Source organism: Acanthopagrus latus, chromosome 23 (genome assembly GCF_904848185.1).
Source record: "Acanthopagrus latus isolate v.2019 chromosome 23, fAcaLat1.1, whole genome shotgun sequence".
Taxonomy (NCBI): domain Eukaryota; kingdom Metazoa; phylum Chordata; class Actinopteri; order Spariformes; family Sparidae; genus Acanthopagrus; species Acanthopagrus latus.
Genome location: NC_051061.1, coordinates 20,894,259 through 20,912,180, shown reverse-complemented (window position 1 = coordinate 20,912,180; position 17,922 = coordinate 20,894,259). Strand labels below are relative to the sequence as shown.

General features: G+C 40.9%; 1 protein-coding gene across 2 annotated transcripts; it reads left to right on the top strand.

Annotated features, from left to right (window-relative positions):
* The first annotated feature begins 200 nt into the window (after positions 1 to 200).
* lmx1al (LIM homeobox transcription factor 1, alpha-like) lies at positions 201 to 17,592 on the top strand. 2 transcript variants are annotated; one of them, XM_037088592.1, is made up of 9 exons: positions 201 to 425; positions 2,512 to 2,600; positions 3,432 to 3,621; positions 14,433 to 14,665; positions 14,928 to 15,091; positions 15,244 to 15,321; positions 15,414 to 15,534; positions 15,637 to 15,792; positions 15,909 to 17,592. In XM_037088592.1, exons 1-9 carry the CDS (start codon positions 382 to 384, stop codon positions 16,064 to 16,066), a joined length of 1,233 nt encoding a protein of 410 aa, XP_036944487.1. In that variant the 5' UTR covers positions 201 to 381; the 3' UTR covers positions 16,067 to 17,592. The 2 variants fall into 2 exon arrangements, with proteins under 2 accessions (XP_036944487.1, XP_036944488.1); XM_037088593.1 differs by lacking the exon at positions 201 to 425 and adding an exon at positions 629 to 1,033.
* The last annotated feature ends 330 nt before the right edge of the window (positions 17,593 to 17,922 follow it).

The following is a 17,922-nucleotide window of genomic DNA, read 5'->3' as shown; positions in this document are numbered from 1 at the left end:
ATATCTCACTGCGAGTCTTTTCACGTATGAACTGCGCCCTTTAAAGTCTCCGTCCAACACTGAACACAAATGCAAAAGATCATCCTCATCTGAGTTATCAATAGGCTGCATCATCGCTCATCTTCCCCCATCATCTTCCGCACCTTCTCCCTCCCTCCCTGTCTGTCCATCTCCTCCCTCTGCGCCTTTTTACGCACAAAACAAGTCGGAGCGCACACACGGCTGGCGGAGAAAACAGGGGAGACAATAGACAATAGTTTGGGTCATCATGGTATTTGGATTTTTACCGTAGGCAACATGCGCGCCGGACTGTGAGATACAGGTGAAGCATCTGTGAACGCGTCTGATTCATTTACTCGCCGAAAGTTTCACCAGGTTTTAATGTTGCCAACCGAGATTTCTGGAGGAGTGTGTTTCACCTCAAGGTAAGGACTCCGCAACTCAAGAACAGGTTGTCAGTGGAGGAGAGACTCGAGATTTCTAAATGGTTTTAAATCGACTGTGTGTCCGTCAGTCCTGCAGCAGCGCTTTGCTTTGGTCTGACGTTATCTGACGTTTTTTTAATTTTTAAACGCTCAGGTAAAAAAAAAAAAAAAAAAAAAAAAGACGGAAGACGAAGTCACGGTGACCTTGCTATCAAGTAAATTATGATCTTTGATTTGGTCTGTTAATCCAAACCAACAGCCTGAGACCATGTACAAGAGGAACGGTTTTATCAGAGGTTTGGTTTCAGGTGGTGGTTCAGTTTCAGCGGCTCTTATCGTGGATAATATTTCATGAGCACGATAGTTTCAGCTGGTTTCTGAGCGGAGGAGTCACCTCCACTGTTGGACCCCAGCAGACGCTTAAGAACTCAACTTTCACTTCTGATATCAGGCGGACGAACCGGGTCACTCCAGCAGCTTTTTAAACTTTACCATCACAGAAACCTTTTTTCTCTCTTTCTCTGCTGGTTCCGGTTTCAAATCTTGGGCACAAAGAGGTCGGTCATTAATCTTCAAACTGAGAAAAGCTTTGTGATGTTCCTCTGAAGGTAAATCTTTATTATCCATCGACTTTACAGAACGATTTATTGATCCTCATATGAGTTGACGGTTATATTTCCTCTTATTGTAGCTCCAGGTGATCTGCAGCAAACTTAATTAAATCTTTCTTGAAACATTTTTTTTTCCTGAGTGTCAGGCTGTTAGTCTCAACACGTGATTATCGATGCATTACACAAATGTGTCAGTAATGTATTCAACCCGCAATTAGGGAAAACATCACATCAGATTAGCTGTATTTACATAATTCATTTGTTTTATTTCATTATTTAATTGTGTGTGGCAATGCGGCAATTACCCGGCATCCAATACTATATTTAATATTCAGTGGATTTTACAGACCCGCTATACAAGCCGCCAAAAATGATATTATGTTAAAGAATCCAGATTCTCTATAAATATCACAATTAAAAGAAAATGTCTGAATTTGATATCCAGTTTGAATATAAGCTTTAAATATTAGGTAACAAATTAGATTTAGCGAGCTTCATAGAATAAACTGAGTCTAATGAGGCCACAGCAACAATCCACATTAAAGAACCAAATGTGGAAACATTATTTTTGTCTTTGTTTCTCCAGCCAACTTATTTTTCTCTGGATTTGTGGACTTTTAAAGAGAACCCTGAAGGACACAAAATGCCGTCAGCTGTTTCTTCTGTGATACTTAATATATTCACATTAATGAAACAACAAATTATTATAGCAACCACAAAATAATTGTAATAAATTGCTGTCCGCACATTTTAGAGAAAACGTGAATATATTTAAAATAATTCAAAGCCAAATTCCTTAATTGATACTGAGACTATCTGAACGGAAAATCATATAGATAATATATATAAGAACGTAACCTTTTCGTGTGCTTGTTTTTTGGAGGGGTGTTTTCACAAATGTAATCCTCTTTTTTTATTTTTTATTATTTACTTATTAATGTTGACTGATATTTATAGACTGACAAACACTTTTTAAATAGCAGCTGACTACATTCAAGGCCCTGAAATATATAACCTCAAATCTACCTGAAATAAAAGTGGTATCTGAGTTTATTTTCATTTTTATTAGATTATCAGAAATAGATGTTTTCCTTTATGTTTTCTATTCATTGTTTTTAAAATCGTTTTAGCATTCCTAATTCTGCCCTTAAAAACCTTAATAAAATCCAAGGTGTGTGTGTGTGTGTGTGTGTGTGTGTGTGTGTGTGTGTGTGTGTGTGTGTGTGTGTGTGTGTGTGTGTGTGTGTGTGTGTGTGTGAATTCAGCCATTTATATTTTGGTAACTCAAAATGTCTCCTTGAAAATACCTTTATTTTTTTATTTATTTTTTTAGGTGGCTGTATTTCATCGGCCGACATTTAATCCTAATGATTCCCTTTATTTCAGTCGGATTTGCTGCAGTGCTTCATCTGATATCTTTGATCGAAATGGAGCATATTATTTTTATTTATTTATTTATTTATTTGTCCTTCTAGCGATCACACTGAGGGAAGGAGAGAAGGGATGAAAACAGAGGAAAGCCAGCAGTCCTGTCTGCAGCAGCCTCCATCCTCAACACCTTTCGGTGAGTGTGTCCGCAGACAGTTTGTTGCATGAGAGCCAAACGAATCATTAAATATCATCACGACGGATGGAAAAATTACCAAGCCTCAAGACACACTTAGTATAGATAATTAAGAATATTATAATTCCCACAAGAAAGAAATACCATGACACAGATTCACATTCGTGTCGAATTCAGTTGAATATTGACGCAATTTAAATCTCTATAAATGAATATTAGGCTCATGTTAGGAGAATCACTACTGATTACCTACATCAATTTACTAACAGTACAAAATTATGATTGTAATATTAGAGGGACAGCATAGGAGAAAAACAAAAGGTGCGTTCTTTACGTTGACTGTAACTTATAACTAGTCTTTAGATATGCTGAGATCAAAAGAGCGTTAAAAACAACCACGCAGATGTTTTGCAATTGGAGTGGAAAATACCAAGGTTTTTTTTTTTTTTTTTTTTTAAAGATATAGTAAAGCTTTAGTGCACATAAAACCTATTTGTGAATAAATCAAGTGAATACTCGAGGGACTTTTTGAATCTTACGATTTCAAACCGTGTATCAGGCTACTGGGGGCCAGCGGTCGTTCGGTGCCAAATAATGTAAAATATGCACAGAAACATGTGGCCTATTTTAACACACAGTATAGAAAAATACACGTGAAACACTTCATGTTCTTCCAGTGTTTTCCAGAAGGCCATTAGGAGGAAGAACCAACATTTCCTCTGGGTTTGGGTTGAACTGGGGAAATTTGGACTCATGACTCCAGTTATTTTAAAAAGTCTGTGTTCGGCCCTGAATGTCTCCCTGTCCACGCACTGATGTGCCCCCCTCCAGGTCCGGAGTACAGGGGAGGGGGAGAGTTGTGTGCGGGCTGCGAGTCTCCCATCGCCGACCGCTTCCTGCTGCGCGTGAACGAGCGCTCCTGGCACGAGACCTGCGTCAAGTGCGCAGTGTGTTTGAGCGCGCTCACCGGGACCTGTTACTGCAGGGACCGCCTGCTGTACTGCAAGCACGACTATGAAAAGTAAGAACACACTCACAGACACTCGAGGGGAGACAAGCGGGTTCAGTGTCTGTTGTTGCTCCGCTGACTGCGGCATGGGAGCGGCGGGCAGCGGGGAAGAAGTGCTTCCTCTCTCTCGGGTCACTTCAAGAGCAGTTGGAGATCATTTCCCACCAGTAACAAACTTGTGTTGTTGTCCTGGAGCTGAAACAAGGCTGTTGTTCAGAGTTCATGAATTTTGGAGATGCATATTTCCTCCCAACTGCAACTATATTTATCTCATGTTGATAGTAAAACTCTCAATCTGCAAAGAAACGCATAGCTGAAATATAGTCTCTCTGTGATGTAAATATGCGCTACCAGTATCTGAAAACTGTAGTACAGCACAGTGCATGAAATATTTACTTCTCAAATCTGTGTTTATTTACAGTGGAGGGGGAACTGGTTTCAGTTGTGCAGCCACAGTTTCCTCCAATGAAAAGCAAGTTGAAGTTATGTCACTCAGCCTCCTCAAAACCACGAGGAAGCTGAATTCACACATTGTGTTGATTTTTTATATTTTGTTCTGTTGTCAGTAATTTGATATAGACGTGATCACAATTTACTCCAGGTTACATGTGAATGTGGTTAGCTTGTGTCGGTATCACACAGAGAAAGCTAAGCAATTAATTAGCTAAAACACTGTAAGTCAAGTGGAACTGAAAATACTGAACAGAAGGTGCTGGAGTCAGAGGAGGAAGGAGCCTGTTTTTGATTCCCAGCATGCTGAGAGCCAGAGTCTTTTAACCGCACGTATTGATATGAGATGATCTAGTGAATAACCTGGTCAGTTTTTATTAAACCAGGTAAACCACCTGATCTGTACAGTGCAAACCACATCCTTTAGGCTCAAACAGCTGGCTTTTACCAAACAACAAAGAATGATTTGGAAGTTTGTGAATAAATTAATGTAAGTTTCAAGAAAAGTGAAGTCTTTGTAGTGTTAAAAAAAAAAAAAAACCTTAATAGAAGTCAGTCATAACACTGCACAACATTCAGTTCACTAATAACATGAATGCATCATTAAATCAGAGGACAGACACACGTTGCTTATCTGATAAAGGAGACAATATGAGAACAACCGTGTTCTCCAACAAAAACTACTTTAATAATATTTTAAATTCCTTTTTGATCCCAAAGTCTGTCATGACAAGTAGAGGACAGTGTGTAAAACCTTTGCCCAAGCCTACAGAGATTGTAGTTGAGATATTGAATGTGAATATATATGACTGATTTATGAAAAGTGTGTCTACAATTAATGGACTTTTATTTTTTTTTACATTTATCTTGAATTATACCTACTTAAAAACTTTTTTAAAAGAAATACAGACCTGGATACAGTTGAAATCAAGTTCTCTAACATACTGATATAGAATGTTTTTGACAGAAGTGTTTTGTGTCTTTGTGACGGCACAAAAAACCATATACAGGTTTATTTGTGAGTTCTTATGCAGAGAATTTCCCTGCTGAGAATTCTGATATATCTTTAATGTAAATTATTTGTAGTTGCAGATTTGTCTCCAATCATAATTATGGATTAATACGTTCACAGTCTGATTTGAATTAACAGCACCTACAGAAGACTGCTGTTGTGCTCCATAGATGTAATGTACAATGTCTGTGCTCACCAACACAATATTCTTTAATGTGAAACTTTGTGAAATGTAATGTAAAGTGTCATTGTTTTTTGTTTGATGACTCAACCCTGTGGTTGTTTTTTGAGGCCATATTGCATGGCGTGCGTGTGTGTGCGTGCGTGTGTGTGTGTGGTGGTTGTTTGTGTGTGTGTGCTGTGGTCAGTGGGTGTGCCTGCAGTGGGAGCTCCGGGGGTAGACAGCTGAAGGACGAGCCTGAAGCTTGTTATCATTGTTTTGAAAAGTGTCAGACGGCATCCAGCAGCACAGACTCTCCCACTGTACCTGACATCTGGAGGAGAGAGAGCGAGTGAGAGACAGAGAGAGAGAGAGACAGTGTGGGAGAGAGAGAGAGAGAGAGAGAGAGAAAGAAGGGGGGATACTGGCTGATGAAAGTCCCATTGTGTGACGTTTATCTGGAAAAATGAGTGGGAAACACGGAGCCAATAGCTTATCATAAACGAAGCACTGGGTTCATTTTCAGCGATGGAATGAAAAAGCGTATTTGCTCTCCTCGTGTAATGACCGTAATTGTAGATCCAAATTAATAGTCAGAGGCTCATTCACTATGGTGTTGATTTAGTCCCCTATACATTGCATATGGATAGTTGCCTTGTTGTGTGAGTCGGTGCCAGACTTGGCATCCTGCCTGTGACCTTCAGCGGATCAGCAACAATGTCTCCTTGTTTTCCCTGCAGTCCGTCCATCAGCGCCTTACACTACACACACACCATATCTGGAGCAGGTGTGTGCATTGTAACAGATAATCTTGTTCAAGAATTTGGAACGTGCATAAAGATTTTAGGGGAATTCATACATTTATTGGGGGGGGGGGGCTGTTTTTTCTTTTAACCCTCTGCTTGAAGCTTGGTTCCATTTTAGCTCCAGATAGTTGAAATAAGGCAGAAGCAGATTAGGTGACCGACGTTTATACAGAATGATCTTCAGGCATTAAAGTCATTTACTTAATTTTGAAGAATGTGTGGATGAAATATATACATGCACCGTAAGACGATATCTTGCAGGCTTTTCTTGCTCATGCTGGGTTATTTTCCATCTCGCCCTCATGCGGTAACTCTGGCTTGTCCAAATATTTTTAATTTATCCTTTGCTTTGATTACATCACCCATCACATACAGACAGGCAGAGCTCTCCTCCCTCACTCTCCATCAGTATGAACCAAAGGCCACAGCGTACAGCGTTGTGACGTGCACATTTGTTTGCGCCTTTCCTGTAGTTAATATCCAAAAAGAAAACAAACAAATACAAAAATCCAAAATGATTAGACGTCTCTGAATTTTTGCAATTAATCTACTGTGTTGAGGTAGACGAACAAGTCGCGTGATGATGGCTGAAAATTCAAATGAGAAAACAAATCTAATTTTGAAATGTGACCCATCCCCCACCCTGATTCATCTGGGCCAAACTGCCTTCGAGGCAAAAGTTTATTCAGCATTTGCATGTTTAATGTTTGGGAGGGATATTTTGTTTCAAAAAGATTATAAATTGATCGTTCTGATGCTCAAAAAGCCGATGTCAGATTTAAGCGTAACAGTTTTGAAGGTGAAGCACATAATCCTCGAAAAAGCACCTAGTTCAGTTCAGTTGTGAGTCATATTTTATGTTCCGTACCTGAAACTTCTTGTAAAAAAAAAATAAGCGATCACCCTCCTGCCAATCATTATCCATGTAATAAAACAGGAGATATGCCTTCGGTTTCGAGATCCCCTGGTCTCAATCTGTTATGGAAATGAGGGGATTTAGAAACAATAAACTCAAGTGCATCTTGTGGATTTTTCTTGTGGATTTATTTTTGTTTTTAAATCTCAAGAAATTCTCTGGAACTCCTTCCTGTTATGGACCAGATGTTCAATGAGAGGCTTTAGAATAATTTTGTGGCAAGACCTCTCTCCACTCTCTCAATTCCCATCAGGATGTTTTTTGTTGTTGTTGTTGTTGTTTTTCACGGTTGCGATGCATAACCTTTGCCAACACGATGGGTAGAACAATGCTTAACAATAATTTAAAAAATGGGATGGAGAACCAGTCTGAGCAGTGAGGAGTAACATTTTTCAGCTGTGAAATGTTTTGAATAAAAGTAACAGGATGATTAAATTTCATTCTGATTGAAATCAAGACTATGAAAGCACTTGATTAGCAGGCATGAATCATCTCTTCCATCCTCAGTATCATACACACACTTTTTCACAGTCATTGTCTTTCACACACTGGCTTGACATTATGGTTCCTTGCCAAACTGAGCAGTATAAGTGTTCCCTGGTCAACAGTGCTGAGCCCAGACAGAATGGAGGGTAGTCTGGCTGTGCCGAGCCTGCATGTGAGCTCCCTTGTAAGCCCCATAAAAGCAGCTTCAGCCGTGTGAAGAAACGGGTCACCGGGGTGGATATTCACTAAACCTCGGGTTTAATACCTCACTCTGTGGGGTGGAGGGCACTCAGACTACATCTAGGTTTACGAACCCTCTCTTTGCAGACAGACAGAGGGAGATCCCGTCGCCACAGTTATGGAATCTCCCTCTGCTGACCAGGTAGCTGTATGTGAGTCAACTCTCACGGCCTGACAGAGTATCCTCTCAAGTTACGGTGCATTTATATGAGAGTCTTGCCCCTCTAAAATACTGAGACTGAGGATAGAAACTGCATCTTCTACCTCTCGTCTCCCTGTCATGCCCCCACCGCACCCACCGTTTCTCTCCCTGTCTCTCTATCCGTTACCTCGTTCATCACTGTCTGCTTTGTAATAATATTTCTCTATTCCAAACCTCATTTCGCTCTCGTTGAGATTGATGGCAGCGATGACACCAAACAGTTTATCTCCCCGTTTATCCCTTGTTTTCTCTTAATCGTCTCCCCTCCCTCAGCGCCTCTTTGTGTCTCGGGACGGGAATGGGAGGAGGTGGTGGGGAGGCTGATTGGGTACAGTGCTAATTACCCAGCATTCTGTGGCTGTCCTTCGGTGACAGGCCTGGCACTGGGCTTCAGGGAAATACTGTTAGAGAGAATTATGCAATGACACGTCAGAAGATCAACAAGCCCTTATGCACATCAGCTAGCACCTCAACTCTGGTTGAGTCAAGGCCATATTAATTAATTACTACTAATAAATCAAGTCTAAATTATGAAACTGTCACCATTTAAAAGATCTGTTCAACAACAGGAGAAAACACATTTCTTGCATAATTACCTGTTTTTATCAGCTCAAGTTTTAAAACAGGAAAAGTAACGAATAGAATTTTGTTTGTGGTGCTCACAATGAAAAGTTGCATTAAGAAAAAAAGAGAAAAAAGCAAAACTTTTTTTAAATTGAAAAGCAATACACAAAACCTTGGCAAGTAAAACCAATCATAGCTGCATTGCCAGAAATCATTAGTGAGGCAAGTGAGGGAAATATTTTCTCAAATAATTGAACATGTCTGCCGGTACAACGAGTCTAGAAGCGAAGGGAAAGTTTGTGGTTCAGTGTGGGATAAGGTGAATCATGACAGCACTCAGGACTGCACTGTACATATAAATCTCAGTCACAGGCTACACATAATGCATGCATGTGGTTCTGAAACGTTCAAACACTCCTCTCTTACCCAGGAGCCTTACATGAGCTAAACCTGCAGCTCAACAGATGATGGTTGGAGGTGTGCCAGAGGAAAGGAAAGTGGGGACGAGGGAGATTTTATGGTATAAATGAGAGAACATCGGGGAGGAATCTCACTGATGGAGAAGGCGTTCAAAATGGGATAGAGAAGGTGAAGACAGGGTGTCTGAGAGTTTTAGGTGGGGATGCAGCCGCAGGGAGGGACAGATTTTGGTCTGGGTGCATGTGTGAGAGGAGGGGGTGATATTGCCACTGTTTTTGCATAATGAGAGATGAGACCCCATCATCTTTCCTCCCCCACAACAATTTTATAACAGACAGCTAATAAATGTTTCATGGCAGAACAAGCTGCTCGCCTTGGCTTTATTAAATCTGAGATAATAAAAGCAGAGAGGGAGAGGAAGAAAGAGAGAGAGAATAGGGGGTCGCACCAGAGAGGGAGAGATAGGGAGATCGGCGTAGACTTTTCTCAAATCGACCGGCTGTATCTCCTGTTTCTGGGGCAACGGGTCCCGCTGTCCCCCGCCACCCCCTCCCCGCTGCTTCCCCACTCCGCCAGAGACAGACAGGAAATGAGAAACGGGCAGACAGGATATTGCGTTCTGGTGGCCTGGGGATTAACTGTTTTATCTAAACTAACACACACACACACACACACACACACACACACACACACACACACACACACACCCACTCACTCGCGCACACAAACACACACCCTCACACATAGCATTCATTCTTGGTAGCATCAGGTGTAAATCGCACACACCCAGAGAGAAACACCATGCACTCCGTGCAGGTTTTTTGTTGTTACTTTACACAGGTACATTACATTAGGTCCTGAATATTACAGAAGTCAGTGGTGCTCTCGTGTAGCGCTGGTCTTATTGCTAGTGTGAACGGGTTACAGTGAGAATCATGACATGTAACCGTATCACTGTGAGATTGGCTGAGAGTTTGTGCAGAAATGTCTCTAAAGAAGCACTGGAAGATTAGAAATATGGAAGAAGTATTCCATACACTGCAGGCCTCATGGCCGTAAGATAACAGCTATTACACAGCTTTTACAAATTTTGGAGAGCATACATGGAACAAGAGGACTGCTTATGATGTTACTTTATTGATGCTTGGAGTGATACGGTGCACAAATGACAGCATCTGTCAGTGTTTTATTGATGTTTGTACCCAGAACCTTATCTGTGTTTACACAAACTGTGCATATTTGTGTTTATGTGTGCATGTGATTGTATATACACCCACATGTGTGTGTATGTGTGCACATACGTGTGACTGTACTGTATGTATATATATATTTATATACATGTGTGTATTTGTGTGAGTGTGAGTGAGTGAGTGAGTGGTGGCAGGGGTAGTGAGTATCGTGGGGAATGCTGGGAGATTTTAATAACACAGAAGCAGTGCAGGGAGATTTAATAAAAGGAGATGATGTGATTACTGAACCCTGGCTCTGAGCCATTTTGCTTCACAGAGCAATATCCGCCAAAAGTGCGCACACACATCCACACACACGCACCGTTACACACACACATCTAAGAAATGGATACTAAACAGAATACAACTTAAAAGTAAGATTGTTGCATATCATTTGTTCTTTTTGCATCTATCATATGAATCTTTGAATGTACCTTCATTTTCATGGAATGTGTAAACACCTATTTGTGCAACACAGAATCCACAAGCCAGTACATGAATATCTCACCACATTATATGTTTGTAGGGCTGAAATGCACCTTAAACTGTAGGTTAATCAAAATAAGTGACGTCGGTAGATCTTTAATGAGCCATAGTTTCAGAGTGATGCCTTAATCTGTCCAAGTGAAGTTCTTACACACTTAAATGCAATCGCTCCAAACCTAGCGTCAGTATAAGCAAACCCCTACCTGTATAAATATTCATCAATTATGAAAGCAAGCACAACAACTGTAATCACTCTGAGACACATACATATTTATGGAATGATTGTGCTGCGGTCCACACAATGTTGTGCTTGTCGGAGCTCACAGGCAAAACAATGCCACATGACACAGCTTAGGGAGATGACGAAGATTCTGTTATTCTGTTTGTATGCCTAGGATCTACAATAAGCAAGTAGGAAAGAGCTGATTATAACCACCCACTACTTACAACACGTCACCTTTTTCTTCTTCTCTATGTTTGATCACATAATCAGTGAGCTTGTAATTAGCTGTGCCCCCTAACCCCTCTGAAATCCATGGCAGGGAACATAAAGGTGCCTGCAGCCAAAGTTGCTGAGGTTTCCTACATCACAAGCTCACACTACATCACACACTGCTCTCACACTTCACTTCTTTGTAATTCTGTACATATGAATACTACACACATCTCTTCATTAAAGGAAAGCCCTCTGAATCCAAAGCAAACTTCTGATAGATTTGTTCACAGCTGGTCTTCACGCTTCGTCTCAGCTGTTTAAATTCTAATTTCATTATGATTTTTATATAGCTGAAATTCAAATAAAAGAAAAAAAAAACTATTTCTGTATTGTAGGGCTGCGTCATGAACAAACATCCTTTCCCCCAATGATTCCTAATGCAAGCAAATGAGAAATTAGAGATATTCCAACTTGAAAGTCAAAAGTCAAAAATGTGTTTTTCTTCTTGTTCATACAGTTGAAAGTTTGTGCTTCACTGTGTAGGATGATGTATCTGCAGAGTCTGACACTAGAAGGCTGTTTTTCACATTCATTTCTGAAAGCAAAAATTGTCCCTGCATGTGCTCACTGAAAATCATATTTCAAGAGTTGGGCCTGCGAGCATGATTTGCACCATCACATCACCTGGGCCAGTATTCAGTTTACACAAATGTGATGTGGAACTATGAAGCCTTCAGTGCACATACACTGAGAAAAGACTTTACTATGAAGTAGGAGACAACCTGTGTGTAGCAGTCAAAATTCTGAAACAATATTGCATATCATGTATTACATTTTTTTGCCGAGGAAGAAGGAGTGACATTTTAAGAAACTGAATGTGGTGAGTTTTTATGTTAGAGCCTCATGCCTTAATAAAGGCTTTAATACATGTGTTATAAACAGAAATGTTGTCTTGCGTATCAGAAAAGACTCTCTACAATATGTTCCCGATGTATTTTAAACAATCTGAATGTATGAACACTATTCAAAATTAGTTAGGGATATTGAGATGTTTAATGTTTCACTTGATCGTTTATTCTGTGACATCTACACCCAAATAATGATGCGACACATTTCATTTGACTTCATTTGCACCCATATCCAAATATCCCTAACTGATTTTGAGTCATTGTATTTTGTGTCAGGCCAAATCATTTTAATTTATCCCCCCAAAAAATCATGCTTCAGAACATAATCCAAATCTGATTGTCTTGAACTCATTTACTCATATAATGCATGCAGAAAAGAGAGCAAATGATTTAAATTTAAGACAAGAAACAACAACAATAGTACATTTTCACCCAAAATGTGAAAAACCTGTTGTGTGATCACATTGTAAAGCTTTAGTGTGAAACCTAAAACTACCTAATTCCTGTGGCTACTCTATAACCATCTTGTCCACACTGATTTATTGGAAGCTACACCCTGGTCAGGAGCGGTGTGAATGATACTTCTATTAGAGGGATTAGACTGATCTACTTACAGACCCCCCTCTGTGGCAGTTGCCCCAAGTTGCCTTCATTTGCCATGTTGAATAAATTCCTACCGTGCTGTGTACACCCCGATTAGGGAGTGTGGGACTTAACCACCAACATCATCAGTCTTATGTCAAGCAATCCTGCCACAATTATGTTCTGTCAGATTTTGTTCGCAGTGAAAGGAAGCATTTAAGGTGTTGAAGTGTGTGTTTGGCTGGAGCGTCAGGCTGCACAGTGGAGGGGTTGTGATCACTCCCCTTTGTGAAATATGTGCTAGAAGCCAGGCATTATTATAAATAACAAAGATTGTTGCAGATATTTATAGTAGATGCATCTCTCTGAATTGCAATGCAGTGATTCCATGAGACAATAGTCTGAGCAAGTTAAACACAAGGTCCTGTCACAGCAGATTTGGGTGGGGCTGTTTGCAGGGATACTTGTGTTTGCGTTATGATGTTAAGTTAGCGACACTGTCATTTGGGGAATTTGGGGAGCGTTTGGCAGATGGATTGAGAAAGATTAGCCGTAGCAGCTGCGTTTGGGACAGAATCGCAGATTAGGAGCTCTAATGTGCAGACCTGGCTCCTTCTTTACACTCCAGATTTGGGCAGCAACACCTTCCTATCACTCAGTCAGGGAGCGTCAACACTTCTGCCTTCGTCCCTTCCTCCCACTGTTCACGCCCCGCTCACCCTCCTTCCCTCTTGTCCAGGTTTGTGTTTTGTTCTATTTCTTCGCCCACTGACTTTTTCTAATTCTTACACCTATGCACTGACATCCTGGTAACTCTTCCTGTTAAAGAGAGAGTCTGGTGATCAAGCATGTCTTTGCAAGTTGCACCAGCAGCATAATGACGGGTGATGTTATGGTGAATGTTGGTAACTAGCCAATATCAGACTAGGTATACTGATATTTGGTGGGTGGGTGTGTTCAAATGTTTGTGTGCATGCCTCCGAGAGCGCATGCATGTGTGTGTGAGTGTCTATGTTTGTGTGTGCATGTGTGTTTTAGTGTGCATAAGTGAGAGGAGAGAGATTAACCCCATGCTATCCCCAATCCCTGGTTATGAGTTTACAGCGTCTGTCTGGCCATCGCACTGTTTAAACAACAATCTAATTAATCCTGTCTTTATTAGTTTCAGTGAACTGGGGAGGCAGGCTGGGAGGGCGTGAGGGAGAACTGGGAACGCTGGCAGAAAATACTGGGGAGGGAGGGGGAGGAAACCAAGTGCGAGAGCAGGGATTTGAGAGGAATTTAATGGCAGAGACTTAGGCCCTGTGAATGGAAATAGGGATGTGAAGAGATGGTGAGGCAGGAGAGAAACTGAGGGGTTATAACATCTCACAGGAGGAGAGATGGGTGGACAAAGGGAGGAAAGTGGTCATGGGGAAAAGCAATGGACCTGAAAAGAACTCTGTATTAAGCTTTATTCATAGAGTTAAATAAGTACTTTAAGATTGTGGGTGGGATGTGGATGGACTGGAGTTTACCCCATCAAACAGATTTCAACATTTCAGGCTTTAAAAGAGAAAAAAAAAACTCGCAAGAGGCAGCTTTCATATCACTAGCTAACTACTGCCACCTGCTGTAATGAGGGGGAAAGAAAATACAATATAAAAATGCAGACTACTGTAATTCCTCTCAGCAGATGTTCACCTTGTTGCTCTGTGAATTGGGTAATGTTTATACGACCTTTAATTAAGAGACGATGCTAATCTCCACAATCATTTGAGCTGAGGGTAAAATGTATCGGAGCTCCTTGTCTCCGCCTCCATCTTTAATTATCTCACATTTCTTTTTCTTTGCTCCTTGACTCCCAGAAAGCCGTACATATATTACACAGTTTATGGGGGTATCCTTCGCATTACCTATTGTGTTGGTCTTTTTTTGCGTCCCCAGGCTGTTTGTAAGGAAGTGCAGTGCCTGCCTGCAGGTGATTGGACGTTCAGAGCTGATAATGCGGGTGCAAGGCCAGGTGTACCACCTTGGCTGCTTCACTTGCTGTGAGTGTGAACGCCGGCTGCAAAGAGGTGATGAGTTTGTGCTGAAAGAAGGCCAGCTTCTCTGCCGCATGGACTATGAGAAGGAGAGAGAAATGCTGGCCGCTATTAGTCCCACACCAACTGAATCAGGTAAAACAGGCTGCACTGAAAGTCTTTTCTTTTTTATATTCAATGCGGTAGTCCCTTCTGATTAGTGAAAATAGTCCACTCATTCATTTTCACAGTCAATTCTGGGAATTTTCTACACTAGAAAAATACAACAAGGGCTCACCAGGCTTCTGCTCCCAATCACTTAAATTTGAAATGTTTCTTTTTTTATGTAAGAAAGTTGTAAAAATCTAACTTCTACCGAGATGTTCTGACTGTTTTGTTGTGTACTTACCCCGATCAGTGAAAAGTGAGGATGAGGATGGTGGAGGAGGCTCTGGCGGGGGGAAGGGTGGTGATGAAAGCAAAGAGCACAAGCGCTCAAAACGACCACGCACCATCTTGACCACACAGCAGCGTCGCGCTTTCAAGGCCTCCTTTGAGGTGTCCGCTAAGCCTTGTCGCAAGGTGGGTGGACCAGCTTGTCAATGGAAATGTCAGATAATACTCCCTTGCCTCGCAAGCTATATTGTTCTTGTCAGTCTGCATAGTAATCAATACAGCTGTATCTGTCAGTTTTAAGTTTGTATTTTAAAAGCAATGAACAATCTAACCTGTAGGTGAGAGAAACACTGGCTGCTGAGACTGGACTGACAGTGCGTGTTGTGCAGGTGTGGTTTCAAAATCAGAGAGCCAAGGTTAGACTTTACATATTTCCTCAGGACATGTTCTTCCTCAGACATCAACATACAGTGAAAACTAATACCGGAGGTGTGTTTTTGTGCGTCAGATGAAAAAGATAGCTCGCCGACAGCAGCAACAACAGCAGCAGCAGCAGGAACAAGAGCAGCTGGGAGGAACCAGGAGAGGACCAAGTAGAGGGGGCCGTCAGAGCAATGACGACAGTGAGGGTAAGAGCTTTAAGCGCCAATGCGGAATCGAGAACAGAAAGCTATGTTTTGAAAAATAGATGATGAAATGGTGTGACTAAAGGGTTTCTAATCTCTACACAGATGGCTCTAGTACCCATGGCATGGATGGGATACTGGGGTATCCCTCTCTGCCACGTCAGCAGCTACTCGCTCTGGATCCCAACATATATGGTGGAGAGCCATTTCGACATGGGCTTACACCACCTCAGCTGAGCAGTGAGCAGCTCCACTCTTATGGTAAGGCAGTTGGTCAATAGAAACCGTCCCCTCAAAATGAATGTTTTAACGTGGTCTCCTTCACCTTCATGACAATCAAAACTTCAGTTGTTCACACTCTTGCTCTTTTCATGCAGACTCAGAGACAGTATTCCACGACCTGGACAGCGATGGAAGCCTCGGTCAACTTGGAGATTGCCTCTTAGCAGCTGGGGATGGCAGTCTCCTGGCAGGGCGAGTGGGAAACCCCATTGACCGTCTCTACTCCATGCAGAACTCCTACTTCACCTCCTGACCCTTATAAACTCTCACCCTTTCCCCTCCTGTTCCACCTTTCACCTCAGAGATGCAGCTAACGGAGTCTGTCCATCAACACGCCAGTGGGACCGCTCTCAGTGACAATGTCTTCACCCAAAATGCACTTCTGAGCTTATATCACAGGTCAAAATCATTAGAAGTCAGGCATAGTCATATTATCAGTTTGCAGCAGATTTGCATAAAGTTCCTATTATCTTTCCTCGATAAGAATCACATGCTGGAAAAACAGACACTGTAAATGTCCAAGATATGTAAAAAAAAAAAAAAAAAAAAAAGAAGAAGAAGACCTCAATTTCTCCTGTTGTATCTATGTAATGTTCAATGAAACACCTTTCACGGCACTTTCAACAAAGAAAAACAACAACAAAGACACTTATTCAAACATTAATATGTATATCATGAAATTACAGATGATAATTGGTTGTTGAAAGTGTATTCATCAATCAAGTAACATGTATTTAGAAGTCTTGGCAGGTCTTATGAGCAGCTGAGGGTCTAACTAAAATTAGTATATTGCATAGCTTTTTTGACAGGACTAGTGATTAGTTTTTGTGCGTGAACGACTGCAGCATATACAGTAATGTATATGGCTTGGAGTACAATTTTGCTCAGGTTAGTATGTATGTTTGTGTAACCTGAGCTGTAACTCAGGATATTGTGCTGGACAGGATAAAAATGTAACTAGCCCAGTGACTTCAAGAACGTAGACGAGGAAGAAAACTCTCTATATAAAATAATCATTTCAAACTACATTCTTAGTTTTTTCATATTGCATGACAGGTATAATATGGACCAAAAAAAAGTCACATTTTTTTAGCGTTTAGACAACACTACAGGGTAATTTGAAGAGCCTTATGCGGAAACAGGGTTGTAAAAGTGATTATTGCTTTAGCTTTCCCTCCTCTTTTATAATCACTATATCACTAAGAAACAGTTGACAACCAATGGATCTATTATGCCCAAAAGTTAGAACACTGGGTACATGATATTGTGCCCTAAATGTAAATGTGAGTATGACTGTGTTACAGTTAATTGTTGTAGTCACTTTCTGTAATAATTTCTTTCTCAAACATCTGAAATTAGATGTTGTTAGGTAGATATTTTGTACCTTCTTCTGTGATAATCCGCAAATATTTAAACTGTAGCATGATATTTATGTGTCACAAAGTAGGTCTAAAGGAATAGCCTCCAAACTCAAGACAGATAGAAAGTGTTGCAGAAAGGATTGGACAATGTGGTGCAGAATAAAAATAGGATTAAAGTGATACTTGTTTCATTTAGGTGCCAGTGATTGGCAACAGCTTGTGACTTATTTCATGACATTATGTTTGACTCTGATCACCACCTCATGGTATTTTTACAGTGATATTTTTGTGAATGTAACTTATTTGTGCGGTATTAGGCAAGTTCCTATTCTACTTTTTTGTTCAGTGACTGCCAGGTGATGTGCTTTGAATGTAATGTTGCCGTATCTTCAATACAATCTGCGGTTTCATCTTCGGAGTGTGCTTGCCTTTTTGTCCTAAATATGATAAATAAACAGTTTCTCATCTATTATAAACCAAGATATTACACTTGAAAAGAAATGAATCCCTTTCCCCTCCATTACCCCCTTCAAAGCTTTAATAATTGAACCAGAAAAGGTCCGTTCTGCTTAGTGGTCACAGGGCTCATAACTCAACATCCTCCCTCTGTCTCTCTCAGTAGTCCCACTGATTAGAAGTGGATAGCCTCCTCCTTCTCCTTCCTTTCTTCCCAGACTCCCTATTTCGCATTCATTGAGTGTCCTGGAGAGCTTGTGTGGGAGCGGCGCATTCCAGTTTAATATTTGAC